At 39.2% G+C, this 26,632-nt stretch overlaps 2 protein-coding genes across 3 annotated transcripts; one reads left to right on the top strand and one right to left on the bottom strand.

Moving 5' to 3' along the window:
- The first annotated feature begins 416 nt into the window (after positions 1–416).
- tlk1a (tousled-like kinase 1a) lies at positions 417–12,563 on the top strand. Its single transcript, XM_044017609.1, is given in 24 exon segments — positions 417–613; positions 615–653; positions 655–691; positions 4,097–4,218; positions 4,302–4,373; positions 6,730–6,768; positions 6,932–7,007; positions 7,111–7,154; positions 7,303–7,398; positions 7,486–7,572; positions 7,675–7,767; positions 7,912–8,022; positions 8,109–8,245; positions 8,565–8,753; positions 8,851–8,917; positions 9,399–9,496; positions 9,704–9,785; positions 9,887–9,978; positions 10,117–10,206; positions 10,310–10,479; positions 10,558–10,693; positions 11,040–11,151; positions 11,253–11,360; positions 11,492–12,563. Coding segments are annotated over 24 exon segments (2,310 nt in total). The 5' UTR covers positions 417–571; the 3' UTR covers positions 11,663–12,563.
- On the bottom strand, positions 12,549–19,787 carry LOC122762433 (Golgi reassembly-stacking protein 2-like). 2 transcript variants are annotated; one of them, XM_044017626.1, is made up of 10 exons: positions 19,556–19,787; positions 16,859–16,939; positions 16,578–16,781; positions 16,392–16,478; positions 16,165–16,295; positions 14,387–14,519; positions 14,142–14,274; positions 13,965–14,045; positions 13,761–13,871; positions 12,549–13,437 (listed from the first exon to the last, which is right to left on the bottom strand). In XM_044017626.1, exons 1-10 carry the CDS (start codon positions 19,616–19,618, stop codon positions 13,229–13,231), a joined length of 1,233 nt encoding a protein of 410 aa, XP_043873561.1. In that variant the 5' UTR covers positions 19,619–19,787; the 3' UTR covers positions 12,549–13,228. The 2 variants fall into 2 exon arrangements, with proteins under 2 accessions (XP_043873561.1, XP_043873552.1); XM_044017617.1 differs by having other exon boundaries at positions 16,165–16,478.
- Between the last annotated feature and the right edge of the window lie 6,845 nt (positions 19,788–26,632).

Below are 26,632 nucleotides of genomic sequence, written 5' to 3'. Positions count from 1 at the left end.
CTTTTTAACCATATTTATTTACACCAAGATGCCTCAGATGCCTTTTGGTATCGACAAGCATTCTTTTTTTAAAAAAAGGATGTTAGTTTGATTAAAATGTTAAGAACATACTTCAATAAAATACTGCCATGTCCAAACTTAAGTTTTTTTTCATTTGATACACCCAAATAATGATTTATTTTTCTCGCTTGAATGCAAAACTGCATAGTTCATGCGTGTTACGTTTTGCATTTATAGATACATTTTGGCATGATATGATATTTCTCTTCATCATGTTGGCATTTTCATGAGGATAAACACGCATCACCCTCGGGATAAGAATTTTGCACACGATGCGTGACGTTTCATAGACAACCACTTGAAGACGAAGAGGTCCACGGAGTCAGGACGCACTGCTGAGGTGTGTAGAGGTTTGTGTCATTAAACTGATCATATAACGAGTCGTTTTCACTCAGTGGCAGACGCTGTACCCACGAAAGAACAATCGTGCTCTGACATTTGGTTAATTTCATAGTCGCTGTGAAGGGATTAACCGTGTGCGCTGCCATATGTACACACGAAAAGTAGCTTGATGAGTGTCCAAAGTAGTGGAAGTTTGGAGGGGACGCCATCTTTGGTCCCAGCTCTCCACGTCCCCCACACGGACTGTGTTTTCAGCAACATACCACTGCTGTGGTGAAGGCCCGGGAAGGTATCGTGAAACCTTTTGAGACGTTTGTTTCTGCTTTACATGCTCGTTTGGATCATTTTGTGTAGAGTGAGAGGGTATTGCATAAAAATGACCGAGAAAAAATATTGGTGTGGCGAAAGCTGCTTGCTAGCTAACGTTACAGAAACGCCGTCAGCTCCAAAGTCCATTGAGCCTCTTTGGCTAGCTGGTAGCACCGGAGACACAGGACCGTATTTCTGTGCTCAGGCCAGTGCACTAACCTCAGGATAAATATGCGCATAATGGCGATAAACCCATAGCAGAGTGGGAAGGTTACCGCTGAAGTCGGCGCATCTTTCTTCAAGCACGCTGCTGTTAGAAGAGCAAACATTAGTTAAGTTGCGGAGAGACGTTTAATTATGGTCGATAAATGCAATCAGCGAAGTCAAGTCATTTCTGATGATGTATCATAGGATTAGTCGCAGGCAGTGAATGTGTGTGCATTTCACTATTTGAAATAATTAGTGCACAGACTGGTCCTTCATCAACACAGTATATTTGCATGTGCAGAGGTGCAATGTCGACAAGATCGGTTTTCATATAGAGGTGGGTTATCGAGATATTATCGCGTACCGCGTGAAGCTCTCACAATAAGGTGGTGTGAAATTCCACGTTGAAAGTGTCATCTAGCTAGCTTACTTGCAGTGCTTGTCAGTTTTTCTACTGTTGTTTCCGGTTATGTTGATGTGATCTGACAGGATTAGTTACAATCATTTCTCTATTAACAACTATTAGTTTGCAGGTTGCATGTGTGGGACTGCAATACTGGGTTTTTAACGAGGGATGTATGTGTTATTACACATTTTTTATTGTGCATCACAATATAAAGCTCTGACAATAAGTCATGTGTGGTGAACTTCAGTTATCAGGATAATTGTGAGTGAAGGGAATTAATATTTTTTCAAGAATTCATGCAATCAACCTCCCCAACTTACAGTTCTACAAGCTGCATTTTCACTTAAGTGGAGTGGTGTAGTACGATTTTCAATGGTACAACCCAATGTGAATTTAGTCCATCAATTTTGTAAGGGTTAGCCTAGCCTATGCCTTGATGTCATATCAGCATGACACAGTGTAGACAGCCAATAAATAGAAAGAAGAAGAAGACTCGGTAAACAAAAGCATAGGCTGACATTTTTCATAAATAAAAACCAAAAACACACACACACAAACAGCATTCGGGTCTTAATGCCTGGTATGTTCACCATGCGTTTTCAATTCCTGCTTTCATCACTTCCTAACTGGGCCACTGTGAATGTTATCCCAACAGAAGTGTCAAAATGTGGGATGATTGATAATGTTGGTACCCCTTTCATTTTGTTGATAGCATAAAGTAAAACCTATTACTGCAATAATATTTCTGAATTGCAATTAATTTGGTCAGGTTATTTATTTAGGGAATTTTAATATTATCCCATGCCTACTTTCAATGTGACCTGTATGTTTTCACAGAAAGTGTTACTCTGCTCTTTATTTAGCTGTCGTAAATGCTACTGCAGTGAATCGTAGGTAGCCTTATCTGACCTTTTTATTATCACTAACTGAAAGAGCTAAGCGGTGTTAGGCTAGATGCCCCAACAATGAAGTGGAAGGGACACCCATGGGACACAGAAGCTGCTAAGGGTTTTGCAGCATGCTATCGCACACTTAAACAGCTGATGGGTATTTGGTAATTTTTTAGTGGCCTTATGTGGTTGTCACTCAACTTGATAAAGCCTTATTGCTGCACTCTAAGCAGTTTTAACAGGATATTGTTCTAATGGGGATCATTTCTGTATTTTGGGGAATTTAAGTAGCTTCTACATTCTTATGTTCTCAGTTATACACAACAATTGAGGATTGTAATGTCTATAATGCCTGCCTACATCAGTATGACTTTTGTCTTTGCAGAAAAATTGTAAAGCTATTATCATTTGTGGTGGTTTTGACTTCAGTTGCCCTGGAATGAATTGAGGTGGAAATAATCCAACCCATTTTATGCCAAATATTTTTTAAGACTTCCCGAGTTTGCCGTAAACAGGTGGTCTGACTGTTAAGCAGCATGGAGTCAAAATGACATCCACAGCAAGAGCTGTAAGGGTTCAACTGCTTGATCCTGCAGGGGCTCCGATATATGTAATAGTCATGCACTGAGGCCTGCATGTTAGAAACAAAGGGAAATCCTTGAGAGACACCACACAGCTGATATGCAATTTAATAACTTGATACTGGTATTAACATTCTGGGTGGAAGGTGAGACATAGTTATGGCTTTATGTCCCAGAAAGCACCAGCAGGAAGGGTTTTAAAGCCACAGTGTCTTTTAAGGATAATGGTTTTAGTAGGAACAGTCATAGAATTGTAATATCTGCAGTGACCACATTTGTAAATATTGTAGTGCTTATGTTGAAGTTATGATGAGACAGCACTTAATGTATTAGTCTTTTAATCATTCCACATGAGTTATATTTGCCAGACTAACATGGCTATGTTGTGCTGCTGTGTGTATATATAGTGCTAATGGTGTAATAAGTTAATGGCAAGACTATTTTTGTTTCCTTTTAAATTGGTGCAGATGTGTACAAGCAGCATCCTTTTATCTAGTTCTATCCAACTGAGTGGCACAACTGCACCATCATTTAGTGTTGAAAAACATAAACATTTGATTGTGAGAAGATTTGTGAATAACTAATGCAGGCTCAGCTATTTAGCTCATATGATCTTGTTGCTGGTATTCCTCATTTTATGTTCTCCATTCTGGTATATTCAAAAGTCCCTACCCACTGTATGCTCCACAGCACTTCATAAATTCAAAATGGTTGTCTCATTAAAACACAGGTTTAGTGGGCAGACCCCTCAGAGTCTGCAGCAACACTGAAGCCCAGGGAGCTCATGTAACGGTCCCACAGGAGCACAGCATTCATCATTGCCTAGCAGTTGACACATTGCTCTTGTGCTCTCATGATAATGGAGTTTGTGGCACAGGAAGGCCTGTTATTACCTATTAGCCTACTTGTCTTCTGCATTTTGAGTTGTATCAAATTATTTTGGTTGTCTTTATTATTCCTGTTGGCAGCAGTATTAAGCTACGAGTATTAAGCTTGAAGCAAATTTAATAGTGCTATCAGGGATAAAATAAAATCTGTCATGTTATCTCGGTGCTACACATATGTAGAGTGAAATCTGTCTTGGGAATACAGCTGGGGAATTGGCATAAATTTGGTCTCGCCCTATATTCTGGTCGAGACAAAATATTAACACCTGTCATGGTATGTTAGATATGTTTCACAAGTGTGCTGTCAAGCTCACTACTACTGTATTATCTCATTTGAGTGGGCATTCAAGGGCTTCAATTAAGCTGATCCTTAAATAACTGAGGCATACTGTGAATTATTGCTAATCCTCCCAGGCACCATGGAGGAGCTGCACAGCCTGGACCCCCGGAGACAGGAGCTGCTGGAGGCACGCTTTATGGGTGGGGTCAGTGGCAGCACAGGGGGCAGCACTTGCAGTGCAAGTGGGGGAACCAAAGTGAGTGAAATTTTTCGTCATGTTGGTTATATTAAAGTTATGAAATAATATTGATATTTAGTTGTATCGTTTTTTTCCCTCAGGGTTTGACCAATAATGAATGTTCCAATCACAGTTTTGGAAGTCTGGGATCTTCAAGCGATAAGGAGTCAGAGGTACAGGTTCAAACCTTTTGTCTTATTTGGAAACCATTTTACACTGTCTACATACACACACACGTAGTATACCTTGTATAGGTAGCTTTCAAACCTATTTAAACATTTATGGTTTTGGAGCAGAGGCAAATAAATGAGTTGCCCTGCATATTTAAAAGCAAGTGTGCCGCACTGTCTGTGTGATTCTAGGGTATATTTCATAATCCTTTTTAATACCAGGAGTAAAATCATCTGCTTCCTGTGAGAACACTGTTATATTACTAAAATATACCTTATAAACTAATCAACGTCAATGATGTGATGTTTAACAGTTAAGGTGGATTTCAGAGAGCTCAAGTTATACTGTAAATATAGCCACCCTGTTGGCAAACTGTTCTCCCTCGGGCAGGAGGAGCATTAGCATTGGCTGACCTGTATATGACAGATCTGTGAAATATTTCCAAATCAAATGCTTGGCCATTTGGCTTCATGAGCTTGGTGACCCTCCATCTGTGTGGTAGACTCCATCAAACCAACTCTCACTATTGAATAGAGTTGGATAGGTCTATATATACAATAGCTTCCTTAGTGCCAATGAAAAGTATTGGCACAGTATGTGATGCTAACCACCATGTTGTGTCCTGACACTGTATAATTCCTAACAGGATTTCCATATTCATATTTTCTGTCTTTCTATATCACACATGACTCTCGCTCGGCTCGAGTGACAGATCCACGTGGTGATATAAGCAGTTGTGATGACTCAGTTCGCATTAAGATGAGCACCTCAGAAACAAAACGGTTGCCTGGGAATGAGGCGAGAGTGTGTTGGTCTTAAAATGAGCGGTGGTCAGGCACATTGTGTGCCTGACCATTGCTATCCACTGGGCAATTGACCAACAAAAAAATGGTCTAAATTCAATGGCGCAGTGTTTTCTTGGTTGTTTTAACGGCACATTAGATGCGCCTGCATTGGCGAGTTTACAATGCACGTACACTCCACTTGTTATACACACAGGGATGCGTGTCTAATGCTCCACTTCCTCATCAGTTGTATGTAGGTTAAGTGTCAGTGCAATTCCTTACACTGTGCAGTGTAGTGCTGCTGATGGGACAGAGAATCAGTAGACAGTGGAGGCCATGGACCACGTACTCATTAGTACAGCACTTACTGGCTATCGTTTAGATGTCAACAGTGATGTTACAAGACTCATGTCTGCTGCTGTACTTCTGTCTCTTTGTCCTCTCCATGAGTAAACTGTTATACTGCTGATTCAACTGTGAATCTATGTAATGAGCAAAGTGTCTCGGACATTAGTGTCCACACTGTGCGTTGTCTTTAAATGTAAAACAACAATAATTTTTCTTATACCCACACATCATGTGAGACTGTGTCCTCCTTTCTCATCACCATGAACTTCTGGCACTTCAAACCAGACTTTGGTTAAATTCCTTTCTTTTTAAACACTGTTTTTTCAACTCTGATTTTTGTACATTTGCCATTCAAACAGCCATGTGCCTCATACAAGCGCACCTGGCTTTTAAAGTGAACGGCAATTTACTTTAATTACACTTAATTAATGTGACACCCAAAAGACACATAATTAGAGCTGAAACAATTGCTTACTAAATTAATCGACAACTCTTTTGATAATCGATAATCGTTTGAAGTTTTTTTCATGATTAAAAAAAGATTTCTGATTGTTTAAGCTTCTTAAATGTGAATATTTTCTTCATTTCTTTGCTCTGGATAACAAAGAAATCATTAAAAGTGAATCATTTTGGTTTGTGGACAAAACAAGACATTTGAGAACATCATCATTTCCAGGTTTGAAAAAACACCGGTCAACATTTTTTGAGCTAAACTTGTCTCAGCTTTTTTACAGCATTAAAAAAAGATTGGCTTAATGATTTTATCTTTACAAATCTTTACGTGTGACCTGCTGTAGCACACCCTAATCACTGCTATTTTAACATGAATGTCTTTCAAGGCTACAGTAACACCTATTTTTTCTGTTTAACTTGAATGAAAAGCTTTTTGTCCCTTAAGGTTGGATACAGTTGCTAAGCATATGTTTGGTACATTATTACAAATGAGGCACGAGTAACACCCACATGAGACGGCACATGTTGACAAATACCTTGACTGTGCAAAAGTGGTTTGATGTGGTAATGCAAAGTCTGAATTAGCAGTGACCTGTTTACATACGTTTGATCATTGCATGTTCCTCCCTTTAATTAATGCTCGACTATACATTTTGATCAAGTGCCATCACTACATTATTCATATCATATGTACAGAACCTGCTGGTTACCACCTGGTGCTCTTGCTCACTCATGGTTTTGCCTAAAACTGTTTTTCTTTCTCACCTTATAGGGTTCTGATGTTAAAAGGGGCAGTTCGCCAGCTTACTCGGTAGGTATATGATCCAGTCTGCAAAAGTAAAAAAAAAAAATTTAAATTAAAATTTGTATTTAATTATTCCTGACATAAGTCAATTTATGTATAATGATTTAATAAACTCCAAACTGCTCTGTTTAGTCCAATTACTAAACAGTTACTAAACATTCTGTTTCAGACCCCAGAAAAGAAACAATCTGAAACTACAAGAGGTAGAAAAAGGAAACCTGAGATCCAATCAGAGAGCAGCCAAGGTGAGTGTCGTTGAGTTCGACAGGTTGTAGTCTCTTGCTTATTGCTTTATTCTTATAATATTTTAACAAAATGCAATGCTCTTTTTTTAATTTCCCTCTGCAGGAAAATCAATTGTGCGAGGACCCAAAATAAGTGATTATTTTGATGTAAGTTTTCTGTTTGATAGTGAACTAAAGTGTCAAATGAATAATTTGTGCTTATCCATGTCCATTTATAAGATAACATCCTTTCCAGTCTGTAACATAATAGCAGCATCATGATACAAAAGCAGTCACCTTTTCTTTAACCTTTTAGTTCCAGGGAGGAAATGGGTCCAGTCCTGTGAGAAGTCTCCCACCAGCGATTCGCTCGCCCCAGAACTCACATTCCTACTCCACTCAGGGCTCTGCTGTAAGTTTCAAAACTTCCAAAAATGTCATTTGCTGCTCTGTTTGACCTTGTTGCCTTTTAAAAGATACACCTTTTCTTCTGTTTCAGGTTAGACAAAACAGCTCATCTCCTACTAGTTTGTCTTTTGGGGACCACATAATACATCCAAAGCAACTAGCAGTCAAATTTGTTCAGGTGAAGTAATTGACTGTTGGTTCAGTCACCAAAGCTTTTATTTTTGTTTTAGATTGCTGGGCAAGTTTTCAACAAATCTTCTTTTGTTGTTTTTCACTCTAGACTGACCTTACAGTGTTGAAACTGGCTGCCCTTGAAAGCACTAAGAATCTCGACCTTGAGAAAAAAGAGGGCAGAATAGATGATTTACTAAGGGTAAGAAGAAACGCATACCACCATGCATCATTGATGTTGAGATTGACATTGTTTTTTTTCAACATTTGATGTGGAATATTTAAGTTTTAAGTATGTCAATTGGGAGAATAATGTAATTGTCATTTTTTTTGTCCTGCTTTGTAGGCAAACTGTGATCTCAGGAGACAGATAGACGAACAACAAAAATTACTTGAAAAGTACAAAGAACGCTTGAATAAATGCATCACCATGAGCAAGAAGCTGCTTATAGAAAAGGTAGTTTTGTACTCTCTGTCGGTCTTTAACGAACACTTATCATTCATATGTTTGCTTGCGAACCAATATTCTATATTGTTATGCAGAGCACCCAGGAGAAGCAAGCCTGCCGGGAGAAGAGCATGCAGGATAGACTACGTTTAGGCCATTTCACTACAGTGAGACATGGAGCCTCATTCACAGAACAATGGACAGATGGCTATGCCTTCCAAAACCTTGTGAAGTAAGAATCTTTTGATTTATAATTTTCTGTATAGCTTATTTAGTACTACTATCATTACTATTATTAATTAAATGTACTAGTACACGTTTACACGTAATAGCTGATTATGGCTCAAAGATGTTTTTGTATTTTTGCACAATTGTATCACACACATCACGTCATAACATAATTATAGTTGCATCCTGTGAGATGATTTACTAAGTATGCAAATCGGTCTGACTTTCTATGGTTACTGAAGGAATGCAGCCTACTACTATAAATGGTAAACGCGTATACTAATAATGTGAATCTAACACAATCGCTGTTTTCTCATCAAAAGACAGCAAGAGCGGCTAAACCAACAGAGAGAGGACATCGAGAGGCAAAGAAAACTTCTAGCCAAGAGGAAACCTTCATCCTCCAGCAACTCCCAAGCACTAACTACAAACTCAGAGCCAAAGCAACGCAAAACCAAGGCAGTGAATGGAGCAGAAAACGATCCCTTTCTAAAACCCAGCCTACCTCAGCTGTAAGTCTTGGCCTCCTGTAGATTTATGTTTAGTGTGGTTTTATTCTTTTGTAGTAGGAAATGTTTAATGTGACCTTATCCCTCTCATCCTGGAAAGGCTGACACTAGCAGAGTACCATGAACAGGAAGAGATCTTCAAATTGCGACTCGGACATCTCAAGAAGGTTTGTCAACTAAACCCACTAAACAATTTGTGATTGATTTTGTGGGAAATTTGCCTTTCTTTGAGAATTGTGCAGATTTAATTTTAATGAAACATTTTTTAGATACTCGGTTAATGTAAGATTTACTTAGAAATAAGTGGCTTTTACACAGATCAAACCTAATTAGTTAGCACAGTATTCAATGAAGCAAAACAAAAAACGGAACATATTCAGCCCCATTCTCCTTTTTCCTGAGCTAAGACACCGCTATGGTGAATCACCCCAAGGATTGAGTGAGCCTGTAGTTTTTCGATGTATTCATTGTTTTCCCGATGAATAAGCATCGCAGACAGCCCCTGACAGACTCTGTACCAAGTCAGCCGTTAATATTTAATACAGAACTATTCAACTGTGCACAAGTGGGGTTTGATGAGCTCCTCTCCTTGTAGTCAGAACTCTGAAGTTTCTTTTGTGCCTTTGTGTGTGTGTGAATCATTTATAGGAAGAAGCTGAGATTCAGGCGGAGCTAGAGCGTCTGGAGAGAGTGCGCAACCTTCACATTCGGGAGCTGAAGAGAATAAATAATGAAGACAGTTCACAGTGAGTCTCAATCAGTGTCTTTGACAGTTACCGCATTGACATTGGAACATGATGAACACACAACTCCAGCATTCACAGTGGCGTAATTAACACTGTTCCACTTGGCTCCTAACATACCAGTCCTGAGACGGCATAGGTGATGTTGAAGAACTTGTCATTGATACTTCTGTGATCGTGATTGTTTTCTGTGCTCTTTCCAATCTAAAGATTTAAAGATCACCCCACATTGAATGAACGATATCTGCTCCTGCACCTTCTAGGGAGAGGGGGTTTTAGTGAAGTTTACAAGGTCAGTCTTTAGATTCTGATATCATGGGTTCAAAAGTGAAGAAAATGCTCTTAGCAGGTGTTGCTTTCCATGCAGAAGCCAACATTGTGTGTGTTACACAGGCATTTGACTTGATTGAACAACGGTATGCTGCTGTGAAAATCCACCAACTCAACAAAAATTGGAGAGAAGAGAAAAAGGAGAACTACCACAAGTATGTTGCCTCATTGTAAACGTATCACCTAATCTGCATAATACTGACACATACATTTGTGTGTTTTCCGCCATTAGTGTGTTTGCTGCTCTTAATAAAACAAAGTTAATGAATGAATAATTACCATCTTCTCCCCAGGCATGCATGTCGAGAGTACAGAATACACAAAGAGCTGGACCATCCCCGAATTGTGAAACTTTACGACTACTTCTCGCTGGATACAGACACGTTAGTCACTTGATTCTTACTTTAAAGCATTTATGTCACTTTTCATTCGGTTGCTGTGAGAATTGGGATGGAAGTCTCATTAGACCTATTCTTTATCCAATAGATTTTGCACTGTTATGGAGTACTGCGAAGGCAACGACTTGGATTTCTACTTGAAGCAGCATAAGCTAATGTCTGAGAAGGAGGCACGGTCTATAGTCATGCAGATTGTGAACGCACTAAAATACCTGAATGACATAAAACCACCGATCATCCATTATGACCTTAAGCCAGGTACGCGTATGGTACAACTTATGGCAGTCACTACGTCATTTGCAACATCCCACAGACTTATTGTCCACCTGTTTCCAGGTAATATCTTGTTGGTGGACGGCACGGCCTGTGGGGAAATCAAAATCACCGACTTTGGTTTGTCAAAAATCATGGACGATGACAACTATGGTGTGGACGGGATGGACCTGACATCACAGGGTGCAGGCACCTATTGGTGAGAGAAAAAACAATGAGCCACATACACATAGCTACAGCAGCATGGATAATGATAGTGGAAGTAAATAAATAATGAATGTAATTGATAAGCATCATCCCTGCCAGTGTTGTATACACATAAAAGCAGTAGTTTAATGTTGCAGGTGTTTAACGTGAGGTCAATCGCGTTCATGTACTGCGATTGTGTAATCTAATATTTAATATATGTGTATTGATAGTATTAGCTCAAAAAAAGTGGTGGGTTAAATGTAAGAGGGAGATGTTACAGTAGCAGAAGAAAACTGAAATTACAACTGGATACAAAAGATGTTTTTGTAAAACACTTTCTTTTCAATGTGGCCCAGGTACTTGCCCCCTGAATGCTTTGTGGTTGGTAAAGAACCTCCGAAGATTTCCAACAAGGTGGATGTGTGGTCTGTGGGTGTCATCTTTTTCCAGTGTCTGTATGGAAGGAAGGTAATGCACAACATGGAGATCCTTTGCTTTTTTTTTGAGTGTTATTTCTTGTATGTCATGCCTGATCATTATGAACTGTTATCCTTTTTTTCCCCCCTCAGCCTTTTGGCCACAACCAGTCACAGCAAGACATCCTGCAGGAAAACACAATACTCAAAGCCACCGATGTCCAGTTCCCTGTCAAGCCTGTTGCTAGTAATGAAGCAAAGGTAAGTGGAAAAAGGGGCCTCTTTAAAATCAATAGTAGTTTAAAAAAAAAATATATAATAATAATAATAATAAATCTGTCCCTGAGCAATCAAAGAATGAGCTAAATAACTTGGATACTACCCCCCTCCAGGCTTTCATAAGGCGGTGCTTGGCATACAGGAAGGAGGACCGGATCGACGTTCACCAGCTTGGAAGTGACCCCTACCTGCTCCCTCACATTCGGAGGTCAAGCTCCTCTGGAAATCTGCAGATGAGTGCTGCTGGCTCAGGACCAGCGTCCTCCAGTATCATCTCATACTGACAGCATTGAACTCAAACTGACCAGGTTGCTCCGGCGCCTGCAGTGGCTCCAGCTTGTGGAATAAGCGACAGGCAGAAAGAGGAGATTCAGGTGGTGACATCTCACCCGACATCCTCAGACCTGTGCCAGGCTTTTTTTTTCTACTTCTTCACCAGGACGATTAAAGGAGAGACAGTGTAGGGAGTTTTTTTTTTTTTTAAAGGACATGGGTAAGAGGATCTTTAAATGGTCCAACGAAAAGCACTGAAACTGACAACGTACCTTGAAGAAAATGTGACTGTACACGCTGTTCAGATGTTGCAGATGGATAAAGCCTTAAAGAGCCTAAAGGAAACTTGGCAGCCTGCCGTTAAGATTAAATAATATGGTCCTGCCAGGGTGCAAATGATTCAGCTGCTAGAAGTTAATATACTGTGAGGAGAGGACAGTCGTCGTTAAGTAGTACAAAGATTTCACTGTTGATTTGGCTAAATGTTTTTTTTGTTTTTTTTCCACAACTGTTAGGCTTTAATTTGAGTTACTTAGCCAAGGGAATGTAATGTGTAGCATACAAGTGGCATTTAGTGACATGTAGGTCGGGACATCATACTTCATACATTAAATGCACAAATTAACCAAATGTAGAAAATGTATAAAATCCTATGCAGGAATATTAATTAACATATGGATTGGAAACTGTATATGTTGTACAGGTGAATTTTCAATTTTTGAGCTGCAGCAGAACCATGTGCAAAAACTTAAAATTTCCTCCTAATGTTAAAACTAGTTTCCTGAAGTGGTTTCATTTTGCTGCTTTGTTGCTCTTACTTTTTCAAGGGCTCTATGTTCCACTTTGGGTATAAATTGTACAGTTCTGCTAAGAGTGAATAATAAATGCCAGGAAACCTTTTTCTCCCAGTGACTATTGTTTCACAGTGTATTTCATTCACATCACCCCATATCACACAGGTAAGGGAAAAGTCAGTTCAACCAGTATTTACCTACATTCTGTAGGATTGTACTGACCCCCAGTGGACTTCTTAGGTACTGAATTGATGCAAGAATACAAAGGATGGCATACAAATTTAGGAAATGTGCATAAAAGTACAAAATGCAGACAGAAACATTTTTGTAAAAAAAGAATAAGTAATGGCTACAACAGAAAGAAAACCTGCTGATCTAATAAGTCCCCAGTTGTACAATACTGGTTAAGTAGTTTTAGCCTTAAAGAAAGATGTAAAGATACAGATTTGCACATTGGAAAGAAACCTTGCTCCCCACAAAATTTACACTTGCAACCATATAAATTTTGCATGATTGGGAAATGAACAATTTTTAAAATTTGAGCATCACTGTCCATCAAATTGCATGAGGTCAACAGCCTTCTTCTGCCTCATGTTTTTAACATTTTCATAGGAAATGTGCTCATTTTGCTGCACGTGTGCAGTAACATAGTTCCAGCATCTTGAAAAACTGGAGCTCCCGTACAACAACTTTTAACAGAGTGTAACTGAAGTGCAGCTAAAAGACTCTGTATACTTTGTACAGATTCGAGAACAAGCCGACGACATGACGGTGATTTCGCTGCTAAGACATGTCCGCTGTCATTGTGATATTTACTGATTCAGAGGCGGCCGGCGACGGCGGGAGTGAGATTTTGGATGGTGATCTGTTCATTTGGACAGTGGCAGAGGGAAATGTGTTACCCAGCACACCAGCAGGAGCGGTGTTGGTGATGATTCCTGGAATACCAGGAATCACACCGGAAAGGTTGAGAGAAGGAAGCATTGGATGATCTGTAAAGCAAAAACAAAGTAAAATCCCTCACGGTCAAAAAAACATCTGCAGTAATTTAATCAAATCACTTTCTCTCACCTGCAGTTTAACAGGGAAACGATACATGGACTCTCATTTTATCCCCCTTCATTTACACTGCCATATCTAATATATAAATTTTGCCTCTACAAGCTTAGTAAGGTTGACTGTTCTCTATGATCATATTTCCTATATACAACTCCCATAAAAACATAAGACCTACAATGTCTAAAAGAAAACTCCCAGATCTAATTTGGATTATTTACACCAAACTCAAGCACACACCAAAAAAACAAAACAATACCTGAATGTTGGCATCCAACTCCAGGTAAAACTTGGCCTGTGTTTGTCATGGAGATATTGAGGTTTGGCAAATGTGGAAATGGTGGAAGACGTCCAGATAAAGGCATTAATCCTGTGCGACAAATATTGCCGTGTTAGTAAAGATGTTGGATGAGCTACAGGTTCAGCCTGAGCAGCTACAGGCTGCAGAATAACTTCTCCTCACCTGGTATTGTTGGAGCAGGATTGGCAGACAGAGGAACATGATGTGAGGATGGGACTTTGCTGCACAGTGGAACTGTAGGCTCTTGTTGTATTGCATGTCAAAATAACAAGGTTTAAGAGACTTGTGGCTTGTACCGTTTGTTTTTGTTGATCACATTTACGACATTTTGATCAATACCTGTCTGCTGATTAGTAAGGCCAGTGGTGGGATTAGAGTAGACGGACAAGCCGGTGAGCGACTGCTCTAATCCAGTCGAAGTAGAGGACGATACATTGACCGGAGTGGTTGGAATGACGGCAGAGAGATGGACCTGGAAAACAGAGTCACTTTCTCAGTAAATGACAACAATGTGTATGTAACCCAGACGATTTTAAAACATGCTCCTTTAGTTTTGAATGCAAACACTGATAAGTCTTCGCTACCTCTATGAATCCATCTTTAGGTGAAGACGGGGGTTCGTTTGGAGTCGGTGAAGGGAAATTGATCTTCTTGTCCTCTGCAAACTGCAGTGTGGGTATCCTGTGCAGGTAACCATAGCCAATCCCACATCCTAGACTGAAGTGAGTGAAATAAAGCAACCTTTCACAAAATGTGGAATGGCATTATGGCAAGTCATGGTTTTATGAAACTGAAGGATATGATTTGGTATAATAGCTTTGACAGCTTTGTTTTTCACCCTCACAACACGATTGTGAAGTGGAATGGTAAATTCTTTCATTTCAGGTTTAGCAAGGAAATGAAATGGTTAAAACATTAACAGTCAGTTAAAACTTAAACTGTTCTTTGTACTAGATATGAAATAAATGCACTAAATGCACAAATGAAAAATTCTTTCACCAAACCATGAAAACGTAAGGTCAACTCCAGAGGCCTTTTATTACTAAATAGTACTCTAACTTCCATGTAATAAAGTGGAGGCCAATTTGTCCTTAACCCACAGAGCATTTAAGCTGCTGTTTTACCATTACTGTTAAAACGTACAGTATATACAGAGGCGATAATTACGTGCAATATAGAATGTTTTATATCCTTTCAGCACAACCTATAGGCGATCTGATTAAATGTTTTATTCTTATTATTATTGTAGTTGTTGTTTTCACCAACTATATAAAAAGCCTGAGCCAAAAGTACTAACATTTTTAGAACATGATTGAATGTGTGAAATTTGGAAATACGTCAAAGTTCAAAGAAAAACGCTCTGTTTACAAAAAAATATATAAAAGATATATAATGAATCCTAACTTTCACTCAACGACACATAAGATGGAAAAAATTGTTGCATTTTGTAAAGCCTGAGGATGTGACCTGTTCAAAATAATAGCAGTGTGTTTAAAAACGTGAATAAAGCACAAAATCCTTACAATAATTTCTATTTTATATTTAACAGTTTTTATAAATAATTTGTATTTCGATGCATTGGGAACACTGCACATTATATTCTAAATCAAAACATGAAGAGAAATGTTCAAAAAAATAGCAGTGTATGCATTTTTCCTTACAAACTGAAATATTTATTGTATAAACTGAAAAATCTTTAGGATTTAGCATTCCTGTGAATCCCTTAACTAATATTTAGTTGTATAACCTCTGTTTCTGAGAACTGCTTCAAATCTGTGTTGCATGGAGTCACACCAACGTTTTGTATTCCAGCCCTGGATGATTTGACGACATTCCACAATTCCTCTGCATTTCTTGGTTTTGCCTCAGAAACAACATTTTTGATGTCACCCCACACGTTTTCTATCAGATTGACGTCCGGGGATTGGGCTGGCCACTCCATAACTTTAATTTTGTTGGTCTGGAACCAAGACGTTGCTCGCTTGCTGGTGTGTTTGTGGTGGTTGTCTTGTTGAAACACCCATTTCAAGGGCATTTCCTCTTCAGTATAAGGCAACATGACCTCTTCAAGTATTTTGATGTAGGCAAACTGATCCATGATCCCTGTTATGCAATAAATAGGTCCGACACCATAGTATAGTAGTATTTATCGTATACCAGGGATCATGGATTTATTCACGTTTTTAAACACACTGCTATTATTTTGAACACAACTGTACACACACACACCCCCAGGATGTCCATATAAGGAGTTATGTATTATTCCCAGTGCAATTTACCCAGAGTGCACCTGCGGCACTGATCCGTGTTGTGTGAGCACTAAGGGTTAAAAGAGTACGTTTCCTCTCAACATAATTCATACCTGCCTTGTCCAGCCCAGTCAGAGTTTGGAGTGATGATCACCTCGCGGCAGTTGTCCGTGTCTGTGCTGTAGACGTAAAGCTTCAGCTCCTTCCCCTCATACGTTTCCACGAGAGAGAACATGTCCTCGTTCTGTTCGGAGAGCAGAGAAGCACAGTCACAGTCACCTTTTCCTCTCAGCCAAACCTTTGTGTAAACATTAATGCCGTCAACCCGCAGAGCAGCTACCTCGTTCATGACAGAGTCTGCTCCAATAATGTAGTCAGTGTGGGCTCTCAAACCGGCCAGAGCTGCAGGCGAGTTTGGCTCTACTTCCTGTAATAAAAAAATTATAATAATATCATAGGTCATAGCAACAAGTTTAACATATCAGAATGTCTTGTATCTGCCTGTTCCATTATTTACAACACTCACCAGGACATGCCAAACATTTTCTTTGGCTCCTTCAAAGCTACAGAAGCGGATGCTGACGCCCAGGAGTCCCTGACCTCCCCACATGTTGCTGGGCGTGACCGTCGTCTCCCTCACCGCCATCGTCTTGCTGCTGTACAGCAGCATCTTGACGGGCCTCTCCACGTTCGCCTTCAGCAGCTCTTTCAGGGTGTCGTTGTCTTTGTTCTACCAGAGATCAACACATTCGCACCGTCAGTCAGGAGAAACACTGTAGAGATCCGTACAGCAGCGTACCAACGTACCAGTCTAGTGTCACAGATGGAAATGATGAAATCAAAGAATGGCTCCAGGCCTGCATGATGGCCAGGAGAATTGTCTTGCACCTGTAAAATGCAGCATCATAAAAGGACAATAAAGCCTATATTGTGAGACACTAATGTCCATTCATGCATCCATTTTTTAAAAAAAACACTGAGTGAGAGACAGGTCTCCAACCTGGATTAGGAGAGAGAGCCGACATATAAACAATCCACACTCACTTAATTACATAGACAACAATGTGAGATATTTGAGTCTGGAGGCTAGAGAAAATTATTACTCAAAGCTTTACTTGGGTAAAAGTACCAATGGAACCAAGTGATGAAACATTGAATTAGCCCCTTTGACTAATTATCTCGTATCAGTACCTAATGAAATTAAATAAAATAAATACTCTATATAAAAATATTAGATAAACATCAAGATCTTTCCAATGTGAAAAGTATCATTATGCCAAATTATAATGTAATAGTGGAAAATGAACAAACGTCCTAATGGCATTATTAAGAGACTTAAGTGTAATATGATCTCCTGAAGACGTCTACTCCCAAAGACATATAAAAGCTAAACACTAAACAGTGATGACATTTAAAGTTAAAGTCTCCAAATGTCACAAGTTCAAACATCTGACACGCAACAAAGACCTGACTTTTTTTGTTGTTCTTTATAAAAGTAAGTCAAAAAGTCAAAACACCAGGAACCTTTGGAGTTGAATCAACAAATACAAAACCAACATGTTTGTTCCTTCATCAGGTTCAAGAAAAGCCTGATTCACAGAGACGTGTAGTTTAAAGAACTACTTCTCCTTTAGTTCTTCTTCTTCTTTGGACGTGTAGTTAAAAGAATTACTTGTTCTTTAGTTCTTCTTCTTCTTTGGACGTGTAGTTTAAAGAATTACTTCTTTAGTCCTTTAAACTACACGTCTCTGTGAATATTGTTGTTCTCCAAGCTCCTTCGATTTCAGTGAAGTTTTCAAAATGAAAAACTGAATCGAAGGAACTTCATACTCGAGGCGAACGTTTTATTTACATATAATAACCCAGCAGCAACAAAAAGTCTGCACACGTGTGTTTGAGCAGGGTGGAGTAGGTGACATTAAAGGGATAGTTCATCAACTTTTTATTTGAAAACCACAACAGGTTTTCGCAAGTGAAGTCGACGCCCATCTCTCAAAAGTCATACAGTGGTTACACCGGTTATTCAACAAGGTGACATACAGGTTATTATTTCACCCCAAAGCTGCTGAGGAAGAACACCGTCACCTGAAAAAAATCTGCGACTGCGCATGTGTGGATACTCATCAGCCATTCATCACAGGTGAATGAAAGTAGAGAGTTAAATGGACAGGGGACGTTTCCTCTCACTACGACGCGTCAGCTAAATATTTATAGTCAGACAGATGATGACGGCTCACGTTAGCGAGCCGATAGGATGTCAGCATCCTGTCGGCGTCCACGACACTGACAACTTATCACCATCCTGGACAATTTCCTGCAGGACGTGTGGCCATAAACCCACGGCAGGCTGTGGGAGGTGGAAAGAGACTCATAAACCTGCCTGATTTCTGTTGCATCTGAGCAATCGTTTCTGTGGCCTGGCATAGAATGAAGACCTGGCTTTGCAGCAACACGACACAGGTCGGGGGGCCACACTGGATGTGTGTGTGTGTGTGTGTGCAGCGCATGACAGCTGTGTCACTAATCATGCACACCTGTGTTATTTGGGCAGGGAGTGTGCTGCTGCTGCTGCTGCTGCTGCTGCTGCTGCTATGTTTACGTAGAGTAGACTATTAATCTGTCTCTGCACAAACACGTAGGACTCTTCAATATGAAGCAGTGCATCCTGCAAATATGTCACAGTAAAAGTGTTGAAACGTGTTTGTGGCACAATCAACAGATACAGACATTGAAACTAATGAAAGATAATATTCACCCACTGCATATTCTGCTGCAAAATGCGAGTAATAAACATTGTCATGCATAAGTCTGTTACAACAGCTGGTAAATGCCTGTTTCTGTTATGTGATATTACTGCCATTCAAGGCTAATCCAGGTGTATTCAATGTTGTACAGAAATTGTTTGGATAGAAACTTAATCGCTAATAAAGCTGCATATTGTGTGTTGAGGGTTAGTTGAGCACTTTATGCCTGAAAAATGTAAACATGCACATTATGAAGCAAACAATAAATTGAGAAAATGTAACAGATGAATCAATAATTAGCTGCAGCCTTAATATGAGTTATAAATAAGCCATATCGTCACATTCTTGTCCTTGAATTAAAGTATGCTAGTTAATATTGAACTGAAGCTGAGAATGACATCACAAATCAAATTGCAGTTTCACTATGGCAGAATTTTTTTTTAGTTGTAGCCCCCCAGCACCCCCCCTCTGAGAAAACCATTTGAACGCCCCTGGTGTGAACGCTCGTTTGTCTTTGCATAGTGTTGCACCTGTGATGGATCAGTGATGTGTCCAGTTTGTACCCCGTCATTATAGACCCATGTCAGCGGGGACTGGCCCCAGTTCCCCCCGCAAACCCTGACAGGTGAAGCGTCAGATGATGAATGAATACAAACGTAGGTTGTCATGGATGTGGGTCTATTACTCTGCAGCTAGAATCGGCTTTAAAAACAGCGAATTTACACAGTTCATTTACAAATCAAATAAACACTGCTCTCACTCTGAGGACGTGGAAGCCTTCGGTTCCTCCTCCGGGTATTTCCACGCTCTGAGATCCCCCCATGTCTCCGTGTGTGTGTGTGTCTTGGTGGGAGCGATCAGCTGTGACAGGTTAGCCACAGGCGGATCTTCTCCAGATCACGTCCGCGACACATCACCGTGTTTTCTGGCAGTTCCTGGTTCACACAGCACTTCCGCTGTGATGCAGCGCTCTGCACTCCTCATTTCTCAGTGGCTGCTGTGAGTGAGTGAGTGAGTGAGTGATGACACCGTGATGACACATCTCTTCAGACCCAATTATATCCATCCAGGTGTACAAGTTAGATATTAGCAGATATGCCTCAGGGCTTTTTATATACATACATACATACAGTATACATACATACAGTATACATATATATATATATATATATATATATATATATATATATATATATTTATACACAACAGACACAAAACAATTACAGTTCATTTTTAATTTTAAGATCCTTTGTGTAAGATTTGGTGAATTTATAATGATCCATAATTTATTGGAAAATAACTGAGTACAAAAAGTAAAAAAATCTAATACTGTTGGACAGCCTGTTTATTTTTATTTTTCTTGTTTTGTTGTCTTTCTTCAGACTTTCCCTCTGAAGCTACGCCTGCAGAGCACAGGAACGCACAATGAACACAGATTCACAAGCACTGTGCAGCATTGGTGACTTTCCGTACTTTTCAGTGACACCAAGTTTTTTGGATATTTGTTCTATTGACAATATGACGATGAAAAACAACAAAGACAAAAAGTTAATCTAGTGGTCCAGTAGAAACAGAGCCACCATGTCGTCACTTTGCAGCTCTTTCTAGACTTTCACCGTTCAGAGATGTGGGTTGAGCAGCAGAGTTGAGTCATGAAAAACTTGCCTAATTTTCTCTGCCACTGCCAAACAGCGTGCTCTGCATTTTCCTTACAAATGTGGCGCCATTCATTGGGGGAAATAAACAGACTTTCCAACAGTATAACATTTATTGCCAAGAAGCATTGTTACAAACAAAGAAATAATTGAACACAAATTTCTTTACTTTTGTGTGCTAAATTTATAATCATAGTTACAGTTACAAGTGTGTCAGGGAACTATGGCTGTCTTTTCATAGCAGAAAGGACGTTGCTCCTCTTTCTGTGCAAAACAAGTTTCTGCTGCAAAAAGCTAAAGCTTATCCTTGTAAAGCTAAAGCTTATCCTTATCCTTGTGTCCTCGTGGGTTACAAAGTTGGTGGCCTCCATGACGCAAAGTATAAGTGCCCAAAGTACGGAGTATGTATAAAGGCTTATTCTTAGGTTATGAAAAACCAAACAGTTTTTATCTTAAACAAACAAACCGTGGATCAGTGATAGAGAGGGGCGTCTTCACCCTGGCTCTAATAGTCTTCTTTGAATGTCCCATCATGACCAGACAACTGCTGACTACACGTGGCGAGTAGCATCACAAACCCTGCCGCTATAATTCCGTCCAGTGACTGTGTCAGACGGAGTCTGTGCTCTGGTCATGGAGGAAGTACTGAACAAATAGTTTTCATGAACTAATTCTAATGATTCAGTTACACTAAAAACAGCTGCTTTACAAGTCACTCGTTTGTGTGTGTGCAAGTCACAGCAGTTTCATGCAGCTGTGCAGTGATGACTCCGCCCACGTTTGCCGTGGCGTGGAGAGGTGAAGCGAGCTGGGACCATAGGTGGAAAAGGGGCTATAGTCTTTTTTGATACAGGTGAGGTTTTCCATGCTTACTTCTCACCTCACCACATTTCAAAAGGAAATTTTGAACGTTTTACTTTTTACATAAACCTGTACACATTTTACTCTATAATATTATCATATTTTAAGGGTTTATCATCAGCAACTAAGCAGTAACTCATTGCAGTCAGTATAATAATTGACTGAGAAACAAATGAAAAACCTGGAACGATATAAACACTCTACATCAAGCTTTTTTCTTGTTTACAAAGAGAACTTTTTAAGTATAAATAAAAAATCTCCCACTGATACAATACATACTGTTTTACTTACAATTTGTACTGATGTATATTTATTGTATTTCAAGATCCTGTAGCTGCTTTTGCTTTGATTGTATTATCATGTCAGGTCAGGAGCGAGAGCCAGGGAAGATGTGAGAGAATAAGAGAATAAAATAGTCTCTGTGATCAAGTGAAGATAATAAGGAATATTGTCAACGCCATAAAGAACATTGTGCTCCAGGACTAGATGAATGTATATGTAATTGAATATCTCTGTAGTGCAGCTGCTCTTATCAAATGATTTGAAATGAACTCAGCATTGTGATTCTCCTCGTTAATCATCAGTTATCCTGTCAGCCTTCCCTCTGCAGGCTACTGTGACATTTTAGGCTTACATCCACTCTCATTCAAGAGAGTAGATCAAGCATAGGTGTGATACAGTCAATACAATATAAGATTTAATTGCTGATATTATGGTTTTCACTAACAGGTGACCTCTAGATAGTCGCTTCTTTCTTATAATTTTACTATTGTCTTCTACGGAAAAAACACCTGTGCCCTTAAAGCTGATGCTCAAAGTCCAAACAAAGCCATCCAACCCACAACCCTCGTCTGGGTCATAATAGATATTATTGTGTGTAGTGATTTGTCAAATAATAAATAATAGATAATAGAAGCTGATTATGTCCAACATTTTTATCAATCAAATGATCATTTACTAGATTAGTTTTTAAATGGTAAATGGTTTGTATTTATAAAGCACTTTTCTAGTCTTGATGACTACTCAACGCTGCTTTACACTACAGTTTTGCCATTCAACCAATCACTCACACGTGGGGTTAAGTGTCTTGCCCAAGGACACATCGGCATGAAGACTAGCAAAGTGGGGAATCAAAACCACAACTGTCAAATTAAAAAGACGACTCGCTCTACCACTGAGCTAACTTGGAAACCTGGACGTTACAGTGTTAACTACATGCTCTCTGGTCTTTTATAGGCCTAATGACAGTTTGAATAATAACATTAATGAACAGATTGGTAATAGAAACAGTCATTTAGCGCCGGAATTTTAACGTTAAATTCTTCACTGTTCCATTTATAGCCATTATACCACCAGTGAGATATATATACGCTTTGGGTGTTGACACTTGCTCTTTCAAGGTGCAGATAAATAAACTCTGTATTTCAGCAGAAGCTTGCTGACGCCTTAAAACTCTGTGATCACTGCTCTGGATAGCTCCCCTCAGATTTATACTTCCCCCGGTGCTCCAAAGAATTTACAGCGGCCGAAGCTGCAAAGAAGTGCACCGTGCTCAGGCATTTACACCAGAGTCCAAGTCAAAGGAGGCGACAAAGACATTCATAAAGTAGTGGCCATAATTACAGAAATATCAATAGTTCTCCTGCCTGTGCTGTGTCCCCCTCTCCTCACACATACACGCAAAAATGTCCACATGGTATAAGCAACTCCACCACAGCTACACACATGTTGTGTGTCTGTGAGAGGGGGTCGTGTCTCTTGCACAATGAAAGCGTCGTCCAATAAATATCGGCTCCGTGCTGACATGACGCTGTGCTGCGAGGCAGAGATAGAATGCAGAGTGAATTAGAAAAGCCTGTGTTAAGATGACAAAGCAGCAGCACAAGCAGTTATCACGTCATTACTGCTGGTGTTTATCATTTTAATTTCAGACACATGTTTCCAGTCCTGTCTTGTCCTAACCTATAGTTCACTGCTAGTCACGCCGCGCGCCATCGATGAATGCCTTTGTTTACTGGATTGCACCGTGTGCTTTATTCCTATGTGCTGTGTGTGTGTGTGTTTGGTTCAGACATTTAGCAAGTGAGATATGGCAATCAGCAAACACATACTTATTTAGCTGCAGTGTAATTGCTCCCAGGCTCATTTGTAAAATGCCCAACAGAAGCATTTATTAGCAGCCTTTCAACTTCAACAAGCGCCACATTAGCTTTCCTCTCCACGGCAAAAACAAGTTCACTATTAATCCCCCTGCCTAATATTTACTTAATGCCAAGATTAATCAAACCATGGACATGCAGTCAATAAGAGCAGGCTATTTAGATAAGTGCAACCCATTATAATTACTTTAGAAGTCAGAGGGCTGAAGGTTTATCACCTGACTCCGATATCATGGTTTTTTTTTTTTATGTCAAACATGCTTTGGCTTGAATTTTAGAATAGATTATGAGCAAATGTTGTTTACAGCTCTCACATAAAGGAAAATGTGCAAAATAAAGGGGATAATAATAGTGGAGGGGAAATTGACTTGAAGTGATCTTTTGTTAATTACACCTTGCGGGTTTAATAGATTGGAGGTTTTTTGTGTTATTTTCCCCTTGATAAACCTGCACTGAGTACTTTGAGCGTTGGGCACTGCTCATGTAATGAGGTCAGGTGAAGGTTAAACAACCAATTTCATTATCTTTCTGTCATTTAGTTAATAATGGTGTGCAAATGGGAGTTAAAGAGAATGTCTTTAGTCTCAGATTTGAGGAGGTATATCAGTGAAAGAATGAAAGTTTTGTTCATTCATTCACTGTTTATTTCATCGTAATGGTTTGTTTTGAGGAAAATCTAAACTCTTCTTTAGTTCTTTTTCATGTATTCAATATGTTCTCACTTAAGTCCTTAGCTTGTGCCACTGCAGTGCTGTAATTATGTTGAAGTCACAACCATTAACTTTTCTTAAGAGAAAAGAAAAACATCTAGAGTCTGAATCCAATTGTGACTTTATTTCCTTATTGAAACTGGATTGAACATGAATATCATTAATAACTAGAAAATAGTGCATACAGCTTATACATTTTGGGTAATTAGGTTGTATTTTGTATATTTTTTCAAACTGATTATGTTTTTACTCCACTTTAATTCATCTGTTATATAATTCCATAATTTAACCCCTAAGATTGAAACACACTTCTTAAATTTAGTTTCCCTCTTAAATGATCTCCTATAGTCTCTCTGAAAACAATGTCTTTATTTTATTTGGAAGTAAGTTATTTTCTTGCTTTGAATATTATTTGCACTGTTTTAAACTGAATCAGAGCTGGACATTTTAGAGCTTGTTTTTTTTTAAAACAACAACAAACAAACAAAAAAACAAATTATAGCCATTACTGCATGTGTGCATGTGTGGAGGAGGGGGGGGGAGGACTGGCAAGCAGCCCACAGTCATTATCATGGAGTCAATATCATCATCATCATCATCATTTCATTAGACTTGCCTTACACAATGGAAATGTCAGAATCTATCAGGAAGCTAATGTGGCAGTGATTCCCAGGGGCGGGGAGATATATTTAGCACATGAAAGACCACTGACAGGATTCACAGTAACAGATATAAGAAAGAGGATTAACACGACTACGAAGAGATAGATGTGTGACTGTGCTGTACTGTGTGTGAGAGGAAACTTTGTCTCGACTGCTCAGAAACAAAAGACACGTGTCCTTTGACTGAAACAACACAATGTGGAAAGGCAACGCACTGAAGCAATCATGTTTAATCGTCTTTGTTTTCGTTTGCAATTCTGAATCTTCCCCCCCACCATCTCTGTGTGTGTGTGTGTGTGTGTGTGTGTGTGTGTGCCAGGTGTGAAATGGAGGGTGAACAGACAAGTGCAGAGACAGACAGTATTTGACAGTCAGACACTAAAGCTACTGCAGAAACACAACTGCTTCCACCTCCTCATTCTTTCACCTATAAGTTAAATTGATGGCACATACGGCTCATTTTTAATTTTATACCTCACATCACACAAATATTTGACATTACAGTACATTAACAATATGTTTGTATTATTGTGCTAAGTTTGTACGATAATACCTATAGTAATTCTTATGACCTAGATATTAACTAGGAAATAACATGATAATCTCATTATTACCATTATTATGTCATTGTTATTGCCAAGCTGGAAAATGCATTAAAAATATACCATGTTTCCTCTATATTACAACTGATAACCAAACAATTACCATGTTGTTGATATACTGTAATATAAATTCTCTTAACGTTTTGTATTATTCAGTCTGTGATACTGATATTTGTATGAACTTACCTTCACGAGCCACTCATTCATGCCCAAAGTTACTAGACTGTGACAAACTATAGAAGCCGGAGGGTCTGATTCCATTTGCATTTAATCATTATAAGATTCTCCAACACCTGCTTCCAAATTAGCCATGTCATTACGCTTTGGCATGCTTAACCATCAGTGATACGACCCTCCTCAGAGTAGAAAAAAAAAGGGTCTCCTTTTACATGTGGCCAAAGAGGTCAAGAGATATCATTTTGATTACCCCATTATATTCTTTTAATCCTTTGTTCCCTGTAACTTTACAAAGCAGCCAGTGACAGTGAGCCTGTAATGATTGCTGCACTCAACCATGAAACAAAGAAACAGCGTCTGTCTGGTGGAGGATGGGAGGAGAGCTGCTGAAACAGCCGGGTGCTCTATACGGCTGTGTCGAAATAAAATGCAGCCAGGCAGAGCCCTGGAATAGTCTCCTCGGGGGGAGAATGTTAAGAGAGCACAGTCTAATGCCTTTTATGATAAATATCTTAAAAGTGTGAGTAATGAGAGGAGTGTAGGAATTGGCAGGGGGTTCTTGTGAATTCTAAGCTACGATGGTGTGATAGACCAATAAAACGTCCCTCCACAGTGTTTAATCTGATCAATTGGTAACAACCAGGTAGATGAAACAAGTATAATATGAAAAAGTACAACAATACGAGAAAAAGGTGCACATTTGAACCATTCTTTTCACCTCTCTGCAATGTTTATTACTCCATATACTGAATTTATTTTGCAAATTTTTCTAACGTTAGCTACTGGAAGAGAGAACATCCTCTCATGTGTTAACTGTGATGCATCACACGGCTTCTCTCTTTATAAGCCCAAGAAAATAAACATATTTAGCATTTTTTGTGAGTATAATAGTGATCGTTTATAACCCTCTCTACCTCGAAGGAATTGCTTGTAAACTTAATTTATAACCGCCGACATGAATCAGAAGTCACCTGCAGGAAATCACGTCTTCCATTTATAGTCTTGGAGACA

Source organism: Solea senegalensis, linkage group LG2 (genome assembly GCF_019176455.1).
Source record: "Solea senegalensis isolate Sse05_10M linkage group LG2, IFAPA_SoseM_1, whole genome shotgun sequence".
NCBI classification, from domain to species: domain Eukaryota; kingdom Metazoa; phylum Chordata; class Actinopteri; order Pleuronectiformes; family Soleidae; genus Solea; species Solea senegalensis.
Note: the sequence above shows the minus strand (reverse complement) of the source record. Positions and strands in the feature narration are given on the sequence as shown.